This window comes from Tenebrio molitor, chromosome 1, assembly GCF_963966145.1.
Source record: "Tenebrio molitor chromosome 1, icTenMoli1.1, whole genome shotgun sequence".
Taxonomy (NCBI): Eukaryota; Metazoa; Arthropoda; class Insecta; order Coleoptera; family Tenebrionidae; genus Tenebrio; species Tenebrio molitor.
This window is the reverse complement of record NC_091046.1, coordinates 10,595,616-10,619,983: the sequence shown is the minus strand read 5'-3', so window position 1 is coordinate 10,619,983 and position 24,368 is coordinate 10,595,616. Positions and strand designations below refer to the sequence as shown.

The 24,368-nt window shown below is 32.9% G+C and overlaps 1 protein-coding gene and 2 long non-coding RNA genes across 6 annotated transcripts in view; 2 read left to right on the top strand and 1 right to left on the bottom strand.

Annotated features, from left to right (window-relative positions):
* Positions 1-1,117: 1,117 nt before the first annotated feature.
* On the top strand, positions 1,118-4,827 carry LOC138128775 (uncharacterized). Its single transcript, XR_011158901.1, has 2 exons — positions 1,118-4,026; positions 4,076-4,827. It is a non-coding gene; the product is annotated as an uncharacterized lncRNA (long non-coding RNA).
* A 146-nt stretch (positions 4,828-4,973) lies between these two features.
* Positions 4,974-24,368, bottom strand: part of Awh (LIM/homeobox protein arrowhead) — a 57,320-nt gene continuing 37,925 nt past the window's right edge. Inside the window, exons 2-6 of one of the 2 annotated variants that reach the window (XM_069044954.1) lie at positions 21,694-21,875; positions 6,530-6,747; positions 6,234-6,482; positions 6,062-6,169; positions 4,974-6,005 (exon numbers count right to left, since the gene is read on the bottom strand). In XM_069044954.1, coding sequence (XP_068901055.1) covers positions 5,944-6,005; positions 6,062-6,169; positions 6,234-6,482; positions 6,530-6,747; positions 21,694-21,875 — 819 coding nt within the window. In that variant the 3' untranslated portion in view covers positions 4,974-5,943. The remainder of the gene's footprint in view (positions 6,006-6,061; positions 6,170-6,233; positions 6,483-6,529; positions 6,748-21,693; positions 21,876-24,368) is intronic. The other variant, XM_069044963.1, reaches the window with a different exon arrangement.
* Positions 8,491-19,232, top strand: LOC138128777 (uncharacterized). 3 transcript variants are annotated; one of them, XR_011158903.1, is made up of 4 exons: positions 8,491-12,423; positions 13,538-13,854; positions 17,295-17,927; positions 18,743-19,232. It is a non-coding gene; the product is annotated as an uncharacterized lncRNA (long non-coding RNA). The 3 variants fall into 3 exon arrangements; XR_011158904.1 differs by lacking the exon at positions 8,491-12,423 and having other exon boundaries at positions 13,248-13,854; positions 17,295-17,571; positions 17,632-17,927; XR_011158902.1 differs by lacking the exon at positions 8,491-12,423 and having other exon boundaries at positions 13,248-13,854.

Below are 24,368 nucleotides of genomic sequence, written 5' to 3'. Positions count from 1 at the left end.
CAACCGTTGAAAAATGAGAACTCGGATCGTCGCATCGGACAAAATAATTTAATTAAAAAAGAATATAGCAGAATATGTATAGCCTAAGGGAGTCCGTTTCGGCTCAGGAACGCGAGGGTCGCGGGTTCGATTCCGACCCAGGGCGAAATAAAAAAATAAAAAAAGAGAGTGTGTCGTACAGACGCACGATAGAAGTGAAACTTTTATATTACAGGAAAATCAGAATATTGTAAATTATCACTGATAGGTGCAAGAGGAGGTGGCTGAGCTGAGGTGCTAGTTGCTGGTTCATTGTCTGTATTATTTACACCGTTTTTTTCACATTCTGAAATCTCACTTTACTCGTACGTTTTCTCTCACGCCACGCTGTTGTTCTTTCTGCGCCTGACTTAAGCATATTTACAACAAAATTGTATATTTTAACGATAACACTAAACAATATCGAAATGCATAACTCATTGTTCATTTTTAATTAAAAGAGAGGACATTATCGATAAATGCCGTGAGTGTGACAAAGACAGAAGTATACACAATTTTAAGGGATGTTTGTATCGTGTCAAACAGATTAATTTACATAATTAGACTCCAAATTAAGTGAGATGGAAATATTGGCGCAAACCGTGGAGGGAGAAAAGACTGGAGATGGCACTAATTCAAATAAGTGTACCGGCCCGCGAAAACTACAGAGTCATAAAAGGTTTCTGAATATAGACGCTAGGCCAATCGCTTCCTTCGCCTTCCTTCCAGGCGCATTGTGCTTCTTTATCTAGCGCATTGTGGACTGGGTCATAAAAGGTTGTTGCACGTGCTTTTAGAGGGTTCGGATTTTTAACATGGGAAGCATAGGAAATGCCATCTCCAGTCTTTTCTCCCTCCACGGCGCAAACGTTGTGCGAGACAGTGTTTACCCCCACCACTTTTCGTCACACAAAAAGGTTGCCGATCAGAATTTCAAACCCTTCCCATAAAAAGTTTCACTTCAAAAAAAAAGGCTATATTGTGTCTCGTGATTCGGAAGTCACGTTAAGCCATTGGTCCCGGTCTATTGAGTTGGTCATCATGCCCCTCATAGATTTGTAAACCAGTCCTAGACTGTGTAACACATTTTTTATTTAATTTTTATTATTATTAGAAAGGGTTTTAACGTATCTAGTAGTGAAAAAAATAATATATACACCACGGTAGAGAAGACAATTTTAATCCTCGCTTAAAAAAATGTCTTCTCTACCTTGGTGTATAATTACTATTAATCTGTAATTAAATTCAACTCACGTTGGTGCAACCGGCCCTTACTTAAGAATAAGAAAAGATCGATTTTGATATCGTAGTGCAGGTATAATAAAAAATAGCGTATGATACACGTTTATAAGGGCCTTTAAAGCACTTGCGACATGCGACGTTAAAAGCACTCCGCTACGCGCTAGGGTTTACCTGATGAAAATTTCAGAATTCGTGTAGTTTGGGTTGCATTATTTGAAATGAAATAAACGGCTTTTCAGTTGGCCTACTTTTACCAGAAATGCGTAAGTACCTGCCAGAAGGTGTAGTTAATCAGCAAATCTCATTACTAAGCTTTTAGATATTTTCGTCTCCCAAATAATAATCCTTCAAATGTGATTTTAGTGGTAAAATCGTAGGTACGTATATTTATGTATAATAAGATCTGTAATTTTTTGGAAGCACGGTGATGGCACCAAACGCTTTAAAATTCAATTTCCGAAAGCCCCATACTTTTTTTTGTTAATTTCGAATTAGGTTTTAGTGTTACAGCTTCCTGCATAGTCCTCAAATTGCAATTTATTTTATTGTTATTTATAACGAAATCGAAAAAAGAAAAGTATGGGGCCCTAGAGGAAAGACGTATCTTTCAAATAAAAAAGGACCTTACCTTCATCTGTTGTGGTTTTAAAGATATGGATGTTTAGAAACCACCGTTTTTCGACCATTTCAAATCAGGTAAACCCCACCCTTTCGCGCATCCTTATAAACTTGTATCATAATATACCGAGCGATCCAAAAGTGAAAAGTCTTTCTATGAAGTGAGCCATGACATTATTATAATTACACCATAAAATAAAAAAAAGGATACGGACAGACTAATAATAGTATATTATGATACGAGTCTTATAAGAAGCATTTTATCGCACGCACGGGTTTAGAGCACGACGAGCGTAGCGAGGAGTGCCCTAAAGGAGTAAGTGCGATAAAATGCCTTATAAACGAGATGTCATACAGTATTTTTTTCTACTTTGCCACTTTTTCAATGAAAAAAAAATAAATTTTAAAACCGTTAAAGTTGAAGGATTCCACCCAAGGTCACCTCTGCGGTCTGCTGCGACACCACAGTATTCGTCAACATAAAAAAATTAAATTTCACTGTTTTTAGTATTATTATTATATCACGCCTTTTCCTATTACGATATCGCAAAACAGTATCGTAATAGCATCAGTACGAACGCAAAGTAGAAAAAACATATTTTTAATTTTCATTTAAATATGCGCCAAATATGCTGCAGCCCAACGGCATTCGTTTCCACTGTCATGACCCACTTGATAGAAAGACTTTTGGATCGCACGGTACTAGAGGTATTTCATATTTGGTGGCGGAAACAAAACACTGAGAAATGTCAGAAAATTGTATTGTCAGTGTCAAATTTCTCATAAACGCCCTACAAAGGAATGTCTAGGTGAATTTAAATTTTCACTAAATACACTGCGCCGCAAAATTAACAAAAAATAAATTCTAAGGAAACCAATTTTTGTCAGTGCTCCAAGAGGAAAAGTTATTCTCATATAATCAAATGTATTACAAATTATTTCTCTAGTTCAACGACGAATAACTTTCTTATCGCCAATTTGCTGCATTTCTGTCGAAATTACGAACGTCTTTGAGAAATTTGACACTGACAATACAATTTTGTGACATTTCTCAGTCTTTTGTTTCTGCCATCAAATATGAAAATACGTACAGGGTTATTATAAATGTTTGTAGTCGAAGTAGGCGTAAAAACTGAATGTAAAATTTATGGTTGCCGCTCCACATAGAAAACATCAAAATGATGTGAATAAGTGAGTACGGTGTATACACATTTAACGGTGTGTTCACACACAGGAATTAAATTGGGTGCAAAACAACTCAATATTTTTAGGATTCGTTGCAAAACAACTTAAAATTTTTGGATTCAATCGTTAATTAAAAAACCACACCGCACTTTTCATCTAAAAAATGACAGACAGCGACAAAAATTGACAGTTCACATGAAAGCGGCAAAAATGTAATAACATGGGCATGGCCTGCTTCGACTACAATCATTTATAATAACCCTGTATATTATGCACGACTATATTATAATTTGACAATTATGCACACATTTTCTTGACATAAACGTCTCTTTATGACCCACGGACCAATTTATGCCCGTTGGCCATAAAGATGTCAAATAAAAAATGTCATTGAAATTTATTGAAAACTATTTTGGAAACTGTATATTTAGAATGCAGTTACAACAATTATTTAACTTTATTTCGTACACTTGCTTGGATTTTCCAGACAGCAAGCCGCGTTTTCTGCCGCTTTCTCAACCTCGTTCATCATTTCGTTAATGAATTTATAACCGAAAATTGAAACTGGCAAAATGGCAACTGTTGTTTTCACTGTTCCCAAGGTTACGCGCAAAACTAAAAATTTGCTGGGAGCAACTACGCAATGCGATGCGAACATCCGTGATGTGGGCAGACATTTGTTTATTAATTTTAAGGTTTTAGGCTTTAATCATGCATAAATAACTATAATGTTAGAGGTAATTAATTTTTGATTAAATAATTCTGTTGCCCAACACCATTTCGTCGTTTTGTGTCTTGTGTGCCAGCAAACCTCGACCTCCGCAAAATTGATATGGCGAGTTCGGATGTTTCTTCTTCTACTTTTTCAATAAAACAGTGTTGGTTTGAAAAGAGATAATTTTTACTGTAGGTACCTCCAAATATCACATCAGCCAGCCGAACTGTTGCCACATAAAACTACAGGTAAATTGCAAATTGTTTTCAAATTGTTTCAAATAGAGCATTTTTTTAGGGCAATGACTGAAGATTCAGATCAGAGAAGGCTTTTTGTTTGCAACATTTGCGAGAAAATGATGACACAAAAAACGTTTATGTGTGAAACAGGTCACACGCTTTGTAGAAACTGCAACGCAAGAGTGAAACAATGTCCGTATTGCAAGAGGCCGATGACATCAACACGAAATTTTGATATTGAATCAATTCTCCTGAATCACTTACTGAATCAAAAAAAGGTGCAAGAAAAAAGTGAACTGGACGAAACAATAAGTATAAAATGTCCGCTTCCCCGGTGCGATTACAAGGCCCGAGACTATGATAAAATTGTGAAGCATATTAACCGAATACACACACAAAACATTTTCCAAATTCGTACTAACCAGAGCCTTACGATTTTCATCGAAAACAAGAACAGTGGTAGCAAGTCATTCAGAAGAGTCGTCGGTTTCCACAAGCAAATTTTTGTAGTCAGAGCAAGAGTAAACTATGACAATAATAAAGTGATGGTCGCAGTTGATGTGATGAGCAACAATACCGATTTTGAATGTAAAGTGAATGATCGTGATCACGTACAAAGTGTAACAGCCTATAGGAATTTTGAAAATGGGCACAAACTTGAAACATGCCTACACACTTGCTCGAACAATAAACTGAAAATATATTTAAGGTCAAAACGTCATTAAGTGTTATTATGTACGACAGATGTGTTTTTAATTGTTTAACTATTGTTCTTAATTTATTCAATAAGAAATAAAGGATTTTAAGGTATTTTTTTTTTTTTCAAAGCCGGTGCCTGAAAATGTTGATGAGGTAAGTATCACTCTACTGTTTTAAATGAAATTTGATAAATTTCAAACCAAACATATTGTAACCAAAGACATTTTGCATTCATAATCTGTGAGAAAATGTAACATGATGATTTGCAACATTTTCATGTAAAAAATACAAAGCTTCTTGTGACACGAATCATTTATGAATATGTAATATGTAATTATTAATTGTGTACAAATGTGTATAATGTGTTGCATAACCAAACACAAAACTTCATAATGATGAATTAATTTATCTTAAAAATTTAAAATTATCGAAAACATTGCTATTACAGAAAAATAAAAACCTGCATATTCTAAAATTATTAATTTTCAATAACTACAAACATTTGACAAAATTTTCTCATCTTTCTTTACTTTAAATTTGTCTAATATTCATATTCTACCTTTGTAATACTAAGCAGAAATTTAATATTTTAATGAATTTAATTGGCGTTATCTAAGAAACAAGCAAAGCACATTGAAAACCATTTTAAACATTTTCTTACAAGATTGCGTTTTAATTTTAAAAATAAATATATTCATCTTTTCATGTCTACTTTTTATCAATGTGTATCATAATGATACCTTTGAGTTAATTAATTCTGAAAGTTAATTAACATTAAACATTCTTTTGCAACTATGTCGTCAAACTCGGTCTATATCTTACTTTGTGCACTAATTTAGACAGTAATTTCTATCATCGTTATTATAAATTACGACTTAACGATCATCTTGGTAATGAAAACCAAACTGGAGAAAGGCGCCAATATTAATGGCAAGTAATTTAGGGTATTTTTGCAATCTGTCATGGTAATTCAGTGATTAAAACGTGTATTTTTTTATTTATTTTATTAAACTTATTTTACACTTACAACAAGTAAATAACTCTCAGTAACATATACTGCTAATCTTATAGCAAATTTTTAGCCATTTTATACAATAACGAAATAAATAAGTAAGACTAATTAACAATAAAATAAAACTAAATATAGTACATTTAAAAAAATCACGGAATATATTGGGAATTACCAATACGTCTATCTATAAAGTAAAGCTTTTAAAGCTGTTTCGTTTACACTTCACCTTGCATGCAGTGCATTGTGGATTCTTGTGAGAGATCATCTAAAGCTGATTCTGTAAAAGAATCGAACGTTTAGTCTCTCAGCGACAGACACTTTTGTGTAACCTACCAGGTTGTCCAAATAACGAGGATTTAGAATTAGTTTGTTGTTGAAAAGAGTACGTGAGATGAAGATTTATGTGTCTCCCGAAGCCATTGTCGTCTCTGGCGTTGTGCACTGTAAAAAACAAAATCAACCCTATGAACCCCCTGAATCAGACTCGATCCATCAAAAAACCTACTTTGCGTTTTAATCTTCCCGGTGTGCATGTGCTTCTTTTGTCTCGCTCTTGAATTCTGAAACCAAACTTGGGTCACCCTCTTGCTCAGTCCTGTAATTTGGGCGATCCTCTCCAAATCCTGACCGTCCGGATTGGAATCTAACTGGAAGTTAGCTTGCAACACTTGCAATTGTTCTTCGGTAAACGTGGTCCGCACCCTTTTCGCTTTGTTTTTGTGATAGCCTTCCGCATCGCACCCGTCTGGAAAATCTGATTTTCTCATATCGAAATGGAAGGGAAGGTTTAGGGAGTGCTACCGTCAGAGGAGGTCGTTCCGCCGTCTAGCGTTTCTAGGTAATGGGCTTTGCAGAGGACTCGGTCCTCGTGGAGGGCAAATTCTTCACCTGTGGAGAGTTGCCGATGGCAAGCGGCACACGCGAAGCAGGCGAGGTGGTACACGTGGTCGCGGGCTTTACGAACCCAGTCGCTGGAGGAGATGCCTCTGGAGCACACAGAACACTTTGCTCCAAAGCTTCTGCAACAGAAAATTTCAAAATAAAAATAATAATCTGATTTGAAACAGAAACTGTATGTACAGTACAGTAAAACTTATACCACACAAACTGTTCGGAAGAACTAAAGAATTTTAGGTGTCTGTATCAAAGAATTAAGATTTCGATTGGATGAGTAAATGTTTCTTTACCGAATCTTGTGAAAAATTGCCACGAGTTTAATTATTATCTTTTATGCAAATACATTGCGGAATAGACTATTTTTGCACCAACAGTCATTCAATACCAGTGCAATTAACAATAGTGTATAGCAAAATATATGTATAACAAATAGTGCTCTCAAAGGAATTATCATTACTTGATAGAAATATCCGTAATGACAAATTAATTCAGCTTCAATGCTGTAGGTACCCCCTTTTTTTATAGTATAATAGATATTTTAAGTGATATAAACCATGCCCGTGTAAACAGATGTACATACTGTTGCCAAATTATTTATTTATTATTAAGTAAAAAATGCACAACAGATAGTTAGATGAGAAGAAATTAAGAATAATTTTAAAGGCGAATATTTGTACAGTTCCTTATTTATTAACAAGGGTTAAAAATTAAATAAATTCTAAAAAAACTGTTCAATACTCTCGTAAGTCGATTCAGATGGATGACTGACAGGTCATCGACATGTTAACCTTTTAATGCTGTTGCAACAGTTCTAATTCAAATGACATTTTCATCTATGCATTATATGTAGATTATTGCAATAATTCAGTTTCCTGCAATAAGTACATATTTCTGACATTTTTGTCGATGTTTAATAATAAAAATAAATATGTAATTAATAACTTTAATAAAAATTCAAGAGAAGCTTGTGACATACGGTCTGTGCCAAAATCACAAAGCGACCACCTTCTGAATTAGGTTGTCAGATAAAAAAAAATACTACAGTTACTAGACTACGTCCACTGATAGAATGCATTTTTTTAAATATCCTTAGATAACAAAATCCCCAAACCATAAGATTAAAATATTAAGAAAGTATCATAGATTGTGTTGGTAATATCTTGAAGCATTCGCGCCATTGATTCTCATTGGTTGTTATGAAACCCATGCGAAAAATAAATTATATGACATTTCAAATTTGAAATTGTCAGTTCTGTCAAGTGGTTTAAGCATTTAGATTTGCGATTTTTCATCTTTAGAGCTTTGTTTTGCGATTCTCTGGCTTTAAAAGTTATTCGTTTTGATCGTGTTGCTGTTTTGATCTGTTTCGTTGCGATTTTTTGTTGATTTTTTTTAAATTTGTGAAGTGAGTGCGTGCCTCAAGAATCTAGCATTATGAACACTTTAAGTGACATTACAAACATCGAAAATGATACAGAGGTAATTTTTTTTCATGCATTAAATAGGAGTACTATTACGATCATAAAATTTTGGACATCAAACTTCTGTCACATTAAAAAAATTACTCTAAATCATGCTTTACTGAAACTGTCACATGAAAGATGAAATTGTTGTCAATTTGACACCGGTTTAAAATATAATTTTTTTAATATGCGAGTAGATTTGGGTATTTGTTTTATATTTTTCATTAATTAAAACCTCGTTCTATTCCATTTGTCTGGTTTTTACAACTTTTTGAATATTTTCTCGGTAAATCTGACATTCACATTTTCAAGACACAATCAAAATTGAGGTTATTAATACATAAGGGTCGTTTTAGAATATATGACAGCACGATGACATTAGTGTCCAAAATTTTTTGATCGCAATAGCACATATTAAATAATCTCTTGCTGGTGTTTAGCCATTTCCGAAAAAAGCTGGATATTTTAATTTCAATAGCTAGCTTTTTCGGAAATTCGAAAATGTATTGTGGGTTGCATTTTTTATTCCGTCGGGCACATTATCACTCGTGAAATACTCTGTATGTATTAATAAAACCTAATATATTACTCCTACTGTACTGAAGTTTTCTTTCGTCTTTCCTAAGTGCCAACAGGCAGATTAATAATAAAACATCACGTGTAAACCTGCTCTTTCCATTTTTTTAAATTTCGCGCCGGATCTATTTCTTATAGCGTAAGTGAACATTTTTAGTAACATTTATGTCAAGCAATCTATGAGTGGACAAAGTTTAACTGTCGTTTATATAGTTGGTTTGGCGTTTTCAAACGTAAAACTTTTGATAAAAAGGCTCGGAGACAAATAAACCCAGTCAGTCATACTTAATTTGTAATAACTGATAACCACTAGCATAGTTTTACAACCTTACTTTTTTCATTTCCCACTAAACAGTGTTGGCAATTGTAATTCTGGATTACAATACAGTGCACATTGTGTGGTGGAAAACAAGAACGTCATTAAAGAATGAAGCTCTAAAATCTGTGTTTGAAAAATGAATTATTGAAGTACTTTTTCACGTTTAAAATGAAGCAAAATCCATGAGAACCATTTTTTAAAAGATCTGAAGGGTCAGACATTTACACTAGCTACGAGTATTAGCTGTTCCAAAAGAGAGCTCTCACTCTCAGACATAGAGTATTGAAAATTCAGTTGCAGGTCTCGTCAGAATAGTTATTTTTATGAAAAGAGTGTTTTTTATGCATGAAAAGGTCTTTTAAGCCGAGACGCAGGTCGAGGCAGAAAAGCCTTTGAATGCACAAAAAACATCTTCACGCACGACATATAAACAATATTTTCATTCAAATTTTTTGAAGGAAATCTGAAGTATATCAACCAGTGACCATGTTGCTAGGTAACTATGTAATAAAAACAGTGCGTGAAGTGAAAAACAGAAAAAGTCATGTGCCTATTCTGTAACTTTTAAATTTAAAATTTCAAGCCCTGATTGGTCATTGCTAATGACAACTTAATTTAACGGCCAAGCAGTTACAGAATACGCCCCAGAGTTATGTAGGTCAAATCGCATTTCATACAGTGTTATGTATTGTTTCTATAGTTACTATAGTACCTACCTACTAACAATGTAAATAAATACACCTAAGAAAATGATCCACTTCACGCATGGATAACTATGCGTGAATATCAATTTTTTGAATCAATTATAGAAAAATTTAATTTTTTCGAATTTATTTAAAATTAAATTATTTCTTAGCAAGGTGATTAATATTCTAAATAAAAACGAAATTAAAAAGAAATATAACTTTGACAAAAACAAGTTGTAGTGAAAAAGAATGGTCCGCAAAAGTAAATGCAACTACCACTTTTAATACATTTATACATACATACATACATTTTGTTATTATAAAAAAAAATTGTTGACCTTATGTAATGTAAGACTAAACGACTAAAGACCAAATGACCAAAGTTTTTGAAATAGTTACGCTTCCAAAAAGAAATGTAGTTAGTCATGAGCATGACTATTTTTTTCCATATTTTTTTCATGTACATTTAAACATCCTCGATAAAGTAGTAAGTAGTAAGTGCGCCATTTTCGGGACACCTGTATACCCACACTAAATGATTAATTGTTTTTGACAACGTTTTAAATGAATAATTATTAAAGTAAATAATAATTAACACAAGTCAAAAGATCTGATCTAAATATGTCTTCCCAGATAAGTTCAGAGGATATTTAGATCGTATAAGTAGGTTGTTGTAAACCAATGACTCGCCAGGTAGCGCATAGCAGGTATAAGAGATTAAGAAGTGGGGTAGGTAGGTATTAAGAGAGTAAACATTGTTGTGTCAGTTTTATATAGATTTAATCATCATGGTGATAATGCCAATTTGGTTGATGAAATGTGTCAAGAGTGTAAGAAGTAAATCACGAAAAATCTCTAATCTTACGTGATTATTATATTAAGTAGAATATTAGTATCTATTGTTGACAAAAATTGTTCAATTAAACCTTGCCAATTATCAGTTGCCAACACGCTCATTACTTACCCACTGGAAAAATTGTCTCTTCCGTAATGCTTCTTTAATGAATACACAATGAGGTGATAAACGTCAAAAATGAGAACTGACGGTTATTGTGGAGGTATCGAAGTTACTGCAGCACACTTCAATCGTAAAGTTTTTCGATTATAAGATAGATTTTGAATGGACAATAACAGCAGATTGATATAAATAAATCTTGTGAAGAACAATGGTGAATATCTTTGATTGTATTAAAGTAATTGACTGTATAATCACAGTTATAAGGCTATAAATAGTTATTTAGCGAGTACGGTGATTCGTAACAAGGGAATCCGAGAATAGAGGAGCATTTAATAATAAGTTTATATTGAATCTTCCTTCCATAGCGAGCGCGTAATTAAAATAATCATAAATCTTGAATAAGCTTTGCGTATGTTTATACGATAGACAGATAAGGGGGAAATATCCCAACAACTTGAAGAATCTACCACACACACGAACAATAAACCGTGAGCATATTGTATCTGAGTGACTCGCACTTCTTGCGTTTTCATTTGTCATCCGTCAGAGACGGCAGTGACATCTGACCAGCTCATCTCGCGCATTATGATGGCCAAACTTCCAGCTCAGGTTCCCAGCATTCCCATGATAATACACTATTATCTCGCCGGCCATACCCTGGTGCTTTTTTATCAATAAATCACAATGCCACAAGGACCAATTAAAAACACCAACCGTTATTAAAATTCGTATGTGATTTGGCCCCGGGACAGATAAATTTAATTAACGGTGACCGGTTCAAATCTCTTCGCCGATTTGGCTTATAAATCAGCTAATGTAAACGGTTCCTTGGGCCAAGTGATGCCACGAGAAGATTTGCTAGCGCTCTCAAGTATCGAGTGATGACTATATTAAAAAATGTCAAAATACTTATTTGAAGATTTGGAGACACCAAATGTTCAAAAATGTCGCAACATATTCAACGAATAGGTAATTCTGTAATGAAAGTTGTTATCACATGTGAACTGTTATTGTTGCAATAATTATTATTGATTGTCGGTGTTAGTAAATAATTGTTTGGAAACCGAATTTTCGGTGAGACACTAATTAAAGTTTTTTTTTTGTGTAAAATAGGAATTCTAGTGCTACTCTCATTTCGCATGAAATGAAATATACCTAATGAAACATAATCATATACGAAACCATTACTCTACCGTCAAAAAAATGGCGATTATGTCAATGTGCGAAAAATGCAGAGAGCGGGAAAAATTTTTCTTACATAAAGTTAACCCATCCCAGTTCTTATAGAAAGCTCAATGGAAGGAAAATATCGGGTCTTCATTTAAGTTTATCCTCAAAGTTGGTGTTGAAGGGTCAATTGTGAACGCACAACTCGTTCGTCTGCAGAGTAAAAACACAAACAACAAACATTCAAACAACGCATAAGGTGAGGTTAGATTTAAACAGCTGATCCGTGATCTGTAATCCGTGGTGCGTTCTCAATGGACTCTTCAACGCTAACTTTGCGTTTAAATTTAAATGAACAGCCGATACTTACATTGGTTCAAATTTTTGGCGTTGACTGTATGTATGTATGCTCCGTTCACTGAGAGATGGGAGATTTTAAATTGTTGGTTTGTAACTCAACACTACAAAATGCACTAGAATACATTAATTAGAGCATAATTTCAGGGCAAAAAATGTTACTGCTTGAAGGTAAATAAACAAATAATTTACGCTAGGTAATACATACTTTCTTTGCGTAGAATTTAGTGACTTTTATATCAACCAATCTCTCGCTGGATAAACTATAGTAGGTATGTATAAAGAAATTTAATTTCGTAATTTTAAGAATTTGATCAGTTCTCATTATTTTAATTTTACCTAAAGTGATGCTAATTAAAAAAATACTCTAACTGCAAAAGAACAAAATGTTTAAATGTGTCCAATCGAAAATTAAAAAAAAAATAATCAAAGTTAAGGTGGCTCAAAGAGGATCTTTTGTGGTGTTGTATTTAAAAAAAAATATGTTCCTTAAATTTGCATTAACAAAATTAAGGGAAACTAAAAAAGGATTTCACATCGTCACGCACGATTTATTTTCAACGATTTTAATCGGCTGAAATACGGTAGTAAGAAGACATCCCAGTCATCCCACATCCCAGCGATATTATAAAACAAAAGAACCTATCACCTTATTTCGGTTCGTTTTTAATGGTAACGACATTTTTCTAATTTAACAGTTAAAAATGTTTCTACAAATTGCACGATTATAAAATGAAAAAAAAGTGAAAAAATCATTGGGAAGACGTACCTCATATAAGGAAGCAATTAGTAAGTCGGTCCCAAAAAAATACAGTTATCAAAAAGCAAATTCACTGGTCTTTGTTTACGGATTTAAATCTTACTTATTTATTAATTTATGAACAAAATAATTTTTTCTTCAAACGTCCGTAGATTATAACATTATCCTGCTGCATTGATAATGCTAAAGTGTCACTTCATTGTCATGGCATCTAACGAGCTGACGAGCGGCAGATAAAGTTATTATCTCCGCTGAGAGCGGTAGATAAAGTTATTATCTCCGCTGAGGGCGTCCGTGAAGTTATTATCTCCGCTGATGAGCGGCAGTAAAGTAAACTAGCTAAGGCCCGGTTTCTGGAACGGTCCGATAACTTAACAGCCGGTTAAATCAAGCGTTACTATAGAAACGCTAGAAAGTGACCAATCACATTACATGATTTTTGTATTTATCGGAGAGTTAACTAACTGGCCAAATAAAATGTTTCCAGAAACCGGGCCTAAGTAATTTGAAATTCCTACCTGGTTTCTTAACATGTCCTAAATAATTTGTTATGAAGGTTTGAAGAAAAAATAGTATATGTTATTATATTAATAACATAATTACATAACATTTTTGTTTTATAATAGATACAAAAATTTCCGATAATATTGCGAAATCTGGAAAAATGCCCCGAATGATTAATAATGATTAATAATCTATGATGATGTGACTAATGAAACCAGAGCAGCACGTTGAACTCATTCTACCGACTAGTTGTTGGCTCTAACCGTTTGAATCTTTGGGCAGGACTTGGTAATAAAGTGTATGAATGAAGAAGTTGAAAAACGGAACTACCCAAACGTAGAATAAAGAACATCCAGAATGTGAAAGACAAGAATCCAGAATGTGATACTCGAGGTGCCTGAAAAAAAAAGGAGGAAGGTGGACAATTTGTGATTTTAAAGTAGGTAGTTGATGTTTTTTTTCGAATAATTTAAACTTATCATCTAACTATATGTTCTAAAAATGATTCCAAATGTTTGGAGTATACAATATCATTAAAAATTTCGTCCGTTTACTTTTACATTAGACGTTACTGTAACAGTGGAAATATTTAATTAAGTATTTAACTCATTTAAAAAATTATAAAAGTCACAAATTATCTGGTGTTCATTTTTAGTAAAATTAAAGATTGTACTGGTTTTGCTTAACTATTTATTGTTCAAATGAACTGAAGATAATTTTTATTGTAATAAAAAATTAAATTTCTTTCTTAGTTAAGATACTTAATATTGGTAAGTATTAGTCCCTTCGAACGCAGTTGACTCTGTTCGATCAATTCATTAACCACAAACTACTTTATTACATTTAATTTTTTTTTTGAATAATGTATTTAATTACTTCTTTAATGAACTTTAGAAAATTTACTTAATTAATACTTGTTATGCACATCAAAGTAGGCATAACAAACTTCATAATAATAACCCTGCCATAATAATAAAGATCGCTGCTTTTTCATTTAAATTTTAAAACACCAATAATCCCATTAAAATATATAAAAGATGATCAATATTTTAGAAAATGGTATAATTTTTAATTTTTTCTCATTAAAATAACTGCCTCCAAAGACTGTTTTACTATTAGACAGTCATAACTTGGAAAATTTATTAGATGTTTTCAAATTCAAATGAATTTGAAATCGTAAATTAAAGTTTGGATGGGCGTTTTTATCTGCAGACAGAACATTTCTGTTTTATTATGTAATATTATACAATAAAAAAAGTTGTTTATTTTATTTATTATTCCTGTTTAACTAAGCTTAATTATTGTTCTTATTATCTGAAGAAAGCGTTAAATTATATAGATACCTATGGTAATAATAAAAGTGGACATTGGGATTATTTCGTCATATGCAAATCTTTCCTTGGATTAGATTCTTTCAAAAACGTGTTAAATCTTAAACAGTTTTTTTCTTAATGATTCCCTGGGTGTTAATTATAAATTTAGTTTAAAAAAAGATAGATTGTACACAATGTGCATTAACGATTGTTCTTGGGATTAAATGGAAGTAGATATTTCTTCATGGAGGTCTACTAGAGAGAATGCACAAGTCATCGTCTTCTGCAATATCGATCCTCCATACATAAAATACCAAAAAGAAAGATCCGTTCACTGATATCATTGATATCATATTGTTCCTAGTCACATCTACGGTTATATGTTTCACCAAATTTAATTTCTCCGCAACAGTCAATGATGCATGATGATGCAGTAACGTGACATCAATCATTCATCCACTATGAGAATAAAGGACGATAAAAAACAAACGAAGGTATCTTATCCTGTTGCCAATTGTGGTAACTTTGGCGTGTGCAAGATTAGATTTATTTCAGATAAATGAGTTAACGGGAGGACATCAGCAATTGTTTTTATTTCAGATTTTGTATCTGATCACTCAAACTAAAAATGTGCATTATGCAATTATACAAATCTTAATTTATTCAATACATGGGTGACACATGATTGGTGCAGTATATGCAACACTTGTTAGTTATATTTAGACATTTAGATTTAGATTTAGACATAATAAATAATCTAGTCAAACGAGATGATTTAAACCACGACCTGCTAGATAGTCAGAGTGTCTATAGCGGCCTGGGCGTAGACCGAAAAATCCTATTGTTCTCATGATTCTGACATTTGGGGTTGTTTTTGGGGGTTGCTGTTAGCAACTAACTGTCATGTTATCAAATGTGTGACAACGTCATGTGCATCGTGACAATTTAGACAATATGCAGTCCACACTCCACACACATGTATCTGCATGATGCATGCAGTCATGCGTAGTTGTCCAGTGAAAATTGATTCTTTACTTTAATTGTAATTACAGTTTGGATATTCTAAATTGGCAGAAGCAAAATGTTGCGCACTGGTTCGGTTGCGCGGAAGAGACAAAGTTTCGGCGCCGCGTTTTTTGAAAATATCTTGGTCAGTGGCGAGTGCAAATTCATAGAATAATAATTTGTCCAAAATTATATAATTACATTCAAAACTGTACAAAACTTAAAGCATACTTTCCACTCATTTCCGTCAAGAATGGCACGGATTAATTAAGCAAATATAATTGTTTTGTTATGGACCCATCTTTATCTGAAATGACCATCTTAGGAAATAATATACCTACTGCAAATCCAAGATTGAGATTATAATTTGAATATTATTCCAGAAATAGGTTTATAACTAACGGAACTTGTTGTTGCTGCATTTACCGCAATATCAGTTCTAATATGATAAAAAAGCCAGTTCATAAACACTAACAGCAAAATACTAAAAACCAGAAACACCAAACAGAACTAGCATCAACTAAATTAATAAAATGTTTGTTATTAAAGTTACTTTTAAACTGTGAGACTCTTGACATTGCACTTTGACAACTTCACTGAATTCATTACATTTGTTTGTGAGGTTATGATTATTTAGTGACATTCCCCCCTAAAGTGGCGCCGTGGAGATCACAGGCACTAAAGCTTCGCCCAGGCAGATGTATAGTGAAATATGTCAATCATCAAGACGGCGGTGATTTAAACAATATACCTATTTAATATGTAGTAATACCGAGCGATCATTTAAAAAATAAATCGAGTTTGCTTTGGAGCCTATGCTATAGCATGGGTTGCCATAGGTAACACGCCGACCCGATTTATTTTTTAATTAATCGCACCGTACATAAGAGCTTTGCATGGCGACGAAACGTGTGTCAAATTTGATGGAGTATTTATTACAAATACTGCACCAGTGTTATAATGTGATACTTTACCAGACTGGTGCGGTAAAGTGCAAAGTAAAATTTTTCTATTTCAAAGTTGCAAATGCCACACTTACTGAAATTTGATGAAATACTTTTTTAACCTGTATTGTGTGTATTGTTGTAATGGCGACAGAAAAAAAACGTCTCTAGCCTACTATTTCTTACAATACTAATTTATTGATAGATAAAAGGTTGTACTTTATTCGTATCGTGATGTTATGTAATGATACTTGACAACCCATCTCGTATCGTAACATGAACGTAACGTTACAGTAGGTAATTCTAATTATATTATAAATAACTATTATCTGACATTTTTCTAACATTGTTGCTGTCTTTTGGTTAATTAGTTTATCGATTAAACTCTGATTTATATCGGTAATTAATTTTTTAATTGACTAATTAAAGTGATTAAAAATTAAACCATGATGCAGCAATTGCCAGGATAAAAAGAGCATTTCAACAAATTGAAAAATATTACCACATGTTATTATAAAATAAAAAAAAGACACACAGTTTAATTAACATTTTCAAAAAATGTTGAGAAGCTCGAACTCATACAAAAGCGCAAGTTGTAAATGATACTTTTGTTGCAGGATTTATCAATTAGTTAATACAAAGACGAAGCAATAATTTATTTAATAGCCCCAAGTAAACGTTGTTATAACAGCAACCATATGGCCTGTTCATTCAAAAAAATTTATCAACTATAAGAGTCCATCCAGCATTAAAGAGCTAGAGGCTGTCGCTACTGGAATGTCATCCTCTAAATATGGATTAATTAATGAAGAAGACTACTCAACAGGTCAATAAGTAGTATTAAATGAATTCAAGTTATCAGTATTGATGTAGTATGTGTAAATAATGTGATGGGTTAGTTTCTTGATTTTTTTTAGGTTTTAGAGGATATCAAAATACAGATTGATTTTGCAGGTTGTGCAGATATTTTAACTTGAGGTAGTAAGTACGTGTTAAAAGAAGGCAAAATAACTCAACTAGCCTTATACAAATGTTAATGGTTTAGAAGAGAATCAGAGGAATAAGTATCAAAAATAGTGCAAGAAAATTGTTTCGAAAAGTTATAACAATTTAAAATTTTTGGGTTTATCCTTTTCAATATCCAATATCATAATACATAGTTATTTACGAACCGAGTGCGAGAAGACATTTTTCGCACAAATTTGAATTGTCAAAGAGACGCTTCAAAATTCAATACAAAATATGAAACGGTGAGTTAACAGTTGTATCCAAGCCGGGGGAGAACACTTTGAATATTTTCCATGATTGTCAGCTACAGGGTTATTATAAATGATTGTAGTCCAAGTGGGCTTAAAACTGAATAAAATTTATGGTTGCCGCTCCATATAAAAACGTGAATAAGTAAGTACACACCGTTCACGCGCCAGGAGTTACAGTGATTGTAAAACAACTCAATATTTTTGGATTCAATCGTTAATTAAAAAAAAATAAATAAAATTCTCATCAACGCACTTTTCATCTAAAAAATGACAGTGACAGAGACAAAAATTGACAGTTTACATGAAATTGGCAAAAATTTCATAACATGGGCATGGCCTGCTTCGCCTACAATTATTTATAACCCTGTATAATAAATATCCCAAGGGCATTGAAAATTACGAAATAATTTTATCACAGTTTCGAAAGCACGTCACTTGGTATACTGGGTGCCCCAAAATTGGCGGAACAACGTAGTAGTACGTTGTTAAGTAGTCATATGTCAAGATATCAGGTAAAAATGTTTGAAAAAAAAATAGATTTTTTGTAGAAGATATGGACCTATTCGTTACACTAAAGGCCAGTTTACAGAAGCGAAATTAAGTCAATCATAATCAAATGCGAGATTAACTGAACACGTGATCAGATTGAACCAATCGAACTCTCGGATTCATGAGTTAATCGCGCATTAAAATTTAATTCGAATTAAATATTTAATTCTCTTTCTATAAACTGACCCTAAATGTTGCAACATTTAAAAACATTCTATGCATCCCAATAGTCTGCAAATATTTCATTTTTGTTATAGCCATGGAAGTGAAGGGGAAAAATCAAAGCCATGTTGCCGTACGTTATTCGAGGTAAAACGGACATAAAATTACTACTTGGAAATGCTGGAAATAACGAAGAAAATAATTGCAAACCTGATCACAATCGTTCAGAATTATTAGGTCACTGGCTAGTAAAAAACAAATAGTCAAAATCTTTTTTAATATTTAAAATAAATGAAATCAAAGCTGCACCTTTTGAGCCCCCATGTTTTCAAATCTAAGAGGTATTAAATTTTTTTATTATTTTTCTCATTATTTTCTAACATGAGTTGACATTGCCTCATTGAGTTGTTCCACGAATTTTGGAGCACCCAAAAAGGAAGATAGATCCATAACTCTCTTATTTATAGGAGGATTTTAACTATTTATAGGTACACCAAATTAAATGGTTGTGAATAGGCTACAAAAGGGCCTACTTAAAATTTGAAGATTGTAATTTTAATGTAACTGCAGGAAAAGAAAAATAAATAAGTGAATTCATGTCCCACTTTTTTTTTTGATCCGCCTGAAGATAAAATAATATTATATCATTCTGAGTAGAAGCTCTTTTTGTGCTTCGCCCATTTGCCGATCTCGACTTCCTCTCGATCTTCAATCTCTAGGCTCATAAGTATATTTCTTTATAAGAAAGATGGAGCAAGTGGGACTGAAACCTTTTAATTTAGATAATTAAAGGAACGGAGTTTTACTTCTCAGTTAAAAAAAAACCCACTTTATTGTTCACATATTTAAGAATTTTGCGAATTATTCACATGAAATGTACAATGGCCGGCAATAAAAACTAGCCATCACTTTTCTGTCACATCAAAATCCAAATGTGTAATTAATGCTTTAATGACGCTGACGTTTAAATGATGGCCACTGTACACTGACGGACAAAAAAATTGTCGCCAAAATGTCTTTCATTATTTTTATTATTCACAATAATATGTCATAAGTGACAAATATTTTAAATAATTTAAAAATGCCACGTCATTTGACAGACGTTGACTAATCTCAAAGTTAGAAGTATGACTTACATTAATGAAACATTAAATAAAATGACAGTGCCGTCAAATGAGTGACGACAATTTTTTTGTCCGTCAGTGTACATCTTATACAATATGATCAACAACGAAAGAGATAAAAGGCGGCTATGGAAAACGAAATTACTGAAAACGTGCGGCTTAATTTATCTGTCACTTGCCAATTTTGAAATTCATGTGAATTTTATGATTTAAATGATTTTCACTTGAGAACACAAATAATTAATTCATGCCAGAATCCTATTTTTAAAATAGAAACGAAGAAAATAGTGACCGGATTTACACAACTTTGTTTTTTAGAGTTTCGGCAAAACCTGTCTTCATCATGGATCTTAGCATGATCAAAGCTACACCCTACGTTTTCACAAGTTTTCTTTCCGATAGCCGCCCTTTACCTCTTTTTTTGTTGATCATATTACAGAAAATGCAACGAATGACCATTTGTTAACTGCAATATACCGTGCGATCAACAATTATTTAGATCAAAGATGGCTCTGTGATGTTGGACGTATTTCCACAGATGCTCTGGAATGCATTGAAGTATTCCACTTGCATATGCCTGTTTCAATTTAAATTTGGAAATTTTTCCCGAAATTCGGTCAAACAGGCAACAGCGCTGTATGTCCATTCTCCGTTATTGAAAACACCATTACGAAAGTAAGATTCAATAATGAATGTTTTGTTCTTAATTAAAAACTATTTTTGCGTTAAAATTTGATTCATAGTGACAGTTGTTTGACGTTTTTTAACTGAGTTAGCAAAGTTATCTAAGTAATTGTTGATCGCACCGTATAACATATGTCAACAAAGTTAACATTTGGTTAAAAATTAATTAAAATCCCAGGTCTAAGTACGTAAAAAGGACTCATCGCAAGAAATTTATGAGGATATGAGTGAAGTGTTAGCACCAATTATCAAGTTGTTAAAAATTATGCAAATATTTTAAACTTGCCAGCAAAACTTACTTACCTACTTAAGAATAAGAAAAGATCGATTTTGATATTGTTGTGCAGAATTAATTTTTGCAGCTTTTACAGCTTTTCTGTAGGTAATGTAGAAGCACATTCTACAGCTGGACCTGATACAAAAATTAACCAGGATCTAAAAGATTTGTTACAGTCGCTAAAAATTAGAGGCTACTTTTAGATTTATTAAATATTAGAATGGAGGGAAATCATGTTGTATAATGGTTTCAGCAGCAATTTTTTTTGAAATTCTGATATGGTGGTTTTGATGAATTTTTTTGCTGCCTGGCCAGAGCTTTTATTTGAAACTTCTTAAATGTTTGCATAAATATCAGTGACAGTAAATAATCAACCACCTTCACATATTAAAAAAAACACTGTACCAAAGAAAACCCAATTTGAATTTAAATCTTGTTTGGATAAGCCAAGACGATAGGAGCGAACGAAAAACAAAAACGTTTTTAATATTTCGATACAACTCCTAGGCGTGTTATCTCCTGCTGAATATTCATGAACCGCTTTACAGCATAGGTCGATTCATCCCACACATTTTCGGGGGCAATCACAGCATGTATCTTTTAATGAGAGTTCTAATTCTCCCTAATTTAGTGATTTTTATTCGAACCGCGCTTCGGAAGACACGCGAACGGCCATGTCCCGTAGGGTCTGCGCACAACTTACATTGAACTTCAATTTGGAACGTTTTAAATTCATGTTTTCGAACACCACTGTATCGTAAAGAATGTCCCTTGCTTCATTTCGGTATTCGGTAATTGTTTCATTAACATTTTACAATTTTTGGGTGGGCGTTTGGTGATTTTAATTACACGGTAGACGTAGAAACGTTCTTCTGAGCTCCGAATCAAATTGTTTTGCTTCTAAAAAATGACCCGAACAAATACACATATCGCAGAAATCTGGTAGCAGTCGAGGACTTACTTCGCGTAGTCTGCTTTACAATAGATTGCTCTGTCCCGGATGAAGCAGGAGGGTTGTCGGTCCAGTTGTAATTGACAAACGCAACATCTAAGACATCTCGCGTGCCAACTTCTGCCAGACACTTCTAAAAGGAATTTGTCACTAATTGGTTCACCACATGCTGAACATAGTCTGTACTCTGTCTGAAAAAAAAAGAAATCAAATGATAGAGTATGTCTAAAAAATACTTTAAGTAAAACAAAAAGTAAATGATATAAATTTAAGAATTAAAGAAATATATGTATTTATCATAAGATTTATGACTTATGAGCATCAAGGTGAGGTTATATTATGTCATTGCTGCACATACAGGGTGACCCAGAATTGATCTGCAAGATTTGAACCACGAGCTACTGGCTTCATGTAGAACTCGGAAAATATATTTTAAAAATTATGTGTCAAAAAATAAAAAATGCGGTTTTAAAGCATATTTCCTAAGAAGTTACTTCGCATTGGTGTACATTTTATAAAATATGATATACAAGGGTGTATTTTTAAAATGTGCCGAAATTTTACCTACGAGGTCGTGGGAAAACATAGAAGACTAAAAGCAATTAAAAAAAATTGTACCTTAAAAATTAAATGTCATTTTATTTTTTGACATAGAATTTTTTAAATGTTTTTTCCGAGTTCTACATGAAGCCAGTAGCTCGTGGTTAAAGTTTTGCAGATCCATTCTGGGTCACCCTGTATATTCTAAAATATCAACTTAAATAAATTAAAACCATATGATCAGGATTAAACATGTTTGATCATCGTTTGATTATTGGTGAATGCGGGTGGTAATATTAGCTTCTAGAATAAAGAAGAAATCTACGTTTGTTGATCATTCATTTGCAACACGTTTTGAGTGTTGCAAATTGTTATTGGAAACTAGAATGATGAAATTGGCAATGTAGCATTTGCTCAAGTGAATAATATTATGTCTGTTAATGTTAACATTAAAAGTAATTTTAATTTTCCCTAGTGTGTTATATAAACTATACAACACTTGCGTTTTATAAGATATAAAACACTAGTTACTTATGAGTCCCATACCATAATGCATCTAAAATCAGTAGATATACAGGGTTATTCACGAGAGGGGTATTTCGGAATTTCTTTTTGCCGCAACCCATTATACACATTGCAACAATATCTTGATTTCAAATTTTGAAAATAATTATAACTGAATCCACGATGGCTCTTAGTCCTGTCTCTTTGACGTTAAAGCAAAAAATCTTTGTCAGTTCGAAAAACTTGTTTTGACAATAATGATGAAAAAACTGACACGCTTCTTCTCATTTATGGACAGTGTGGAAAGAATTCTGTCGCCTCTGCGGATGTTAACAAGCCGATGGTACACACTTCGAACACCTTTTACATTAACTTAATTTGTTAATTTATTTGTTGAATTTTGATTAAATACAGGTTATCTGCCAATCTGACATTTCTGACAAATTTACCCAACTTACTTTGATTTCTAATTTAAAAGAAATAACACATTTGATTTAGTAGTTACTGCCATTGGTATTGTTGGTTGCGGCAAAATAAAAATTCAGAAGTACCCCTCACATGAATAACCTGTATGTAAGTAATTATGCCTTCATAATGTATGGGTTATGGATATAGTTATTTATGCAACGAGGTTCTGTGTAAATTGGGCTTTTCTAATTGCCCGAGAGGCCAGATTGAAATATGAGCGTAGCGAGGCCTTGCACAGAAACGAGTTGCACACAAAATTTTATTGTTTGAAACGACGTCCCCAAAGCTTCCAAATCTATTAAAAATGATTTCGCATTTGCTTTTGACACTTTGAATGTGTTGTCTAGGGCAACGGTTGGTTATCTACTATTTTTTTGCTTTAGAGCAGTTAAGAGGCAGTTTACAAAGGAGAAAAATGAGAATTTATGACAGCTGAAAACAATAAAAATATTGAAGTTATATTTTGATAGAACAATTTTAACTGACATTCATATTAAGCATAACAGACCAGACATTATAATTTTAAATAAACAACAAAAGCAAGCATATCTTTTAGATATAGCTGTTCCAAATTCACATAATATAACACAGACATATAACACAAAAATTAATAAATATTTAGAGCTGTCCGTTGCTATGAGAAATCTTTGGTGTTTAGAAAAAATTTCGATTTTACCACTTGTAATTTCAGCAACGGGAATAGTACCGCAATTTCTTTTTAAAAATTTAAAAATTCTGGATTTAGATAACACATTGGTAGTTGAAATTCAAAAAGGTATATTATTATACTCATGTCACATCGTGAGGAAGTTCCTTAACATTGACACAGAACATAATACACAACAAAGTCAAAATGCGGAGGCGAGACGCCGGTAATTATGTTGATAAGCACTGCACTATTACTTGATAGTAATATCCGTAATAGTGTATGTACTCCGGCAAAATTGCCGTGCCGCCGGGTGGAGGTGGGATAGTGTTGAATAACACAAACGTTTTTTTTTTATTATCTCACTCAACAAAACTAAAATGAATTAAAGTGGTATATTGAGTTTTTTTTTATGAAAACAGATCTAAACTTGAAAAATTAATGGTTTTAAATTAGACTTCAAAGTTTTCTGTTTTAAGCGTACAAAAAACAGAAAAATTGACCATAATGGTAATAAAATATGTGT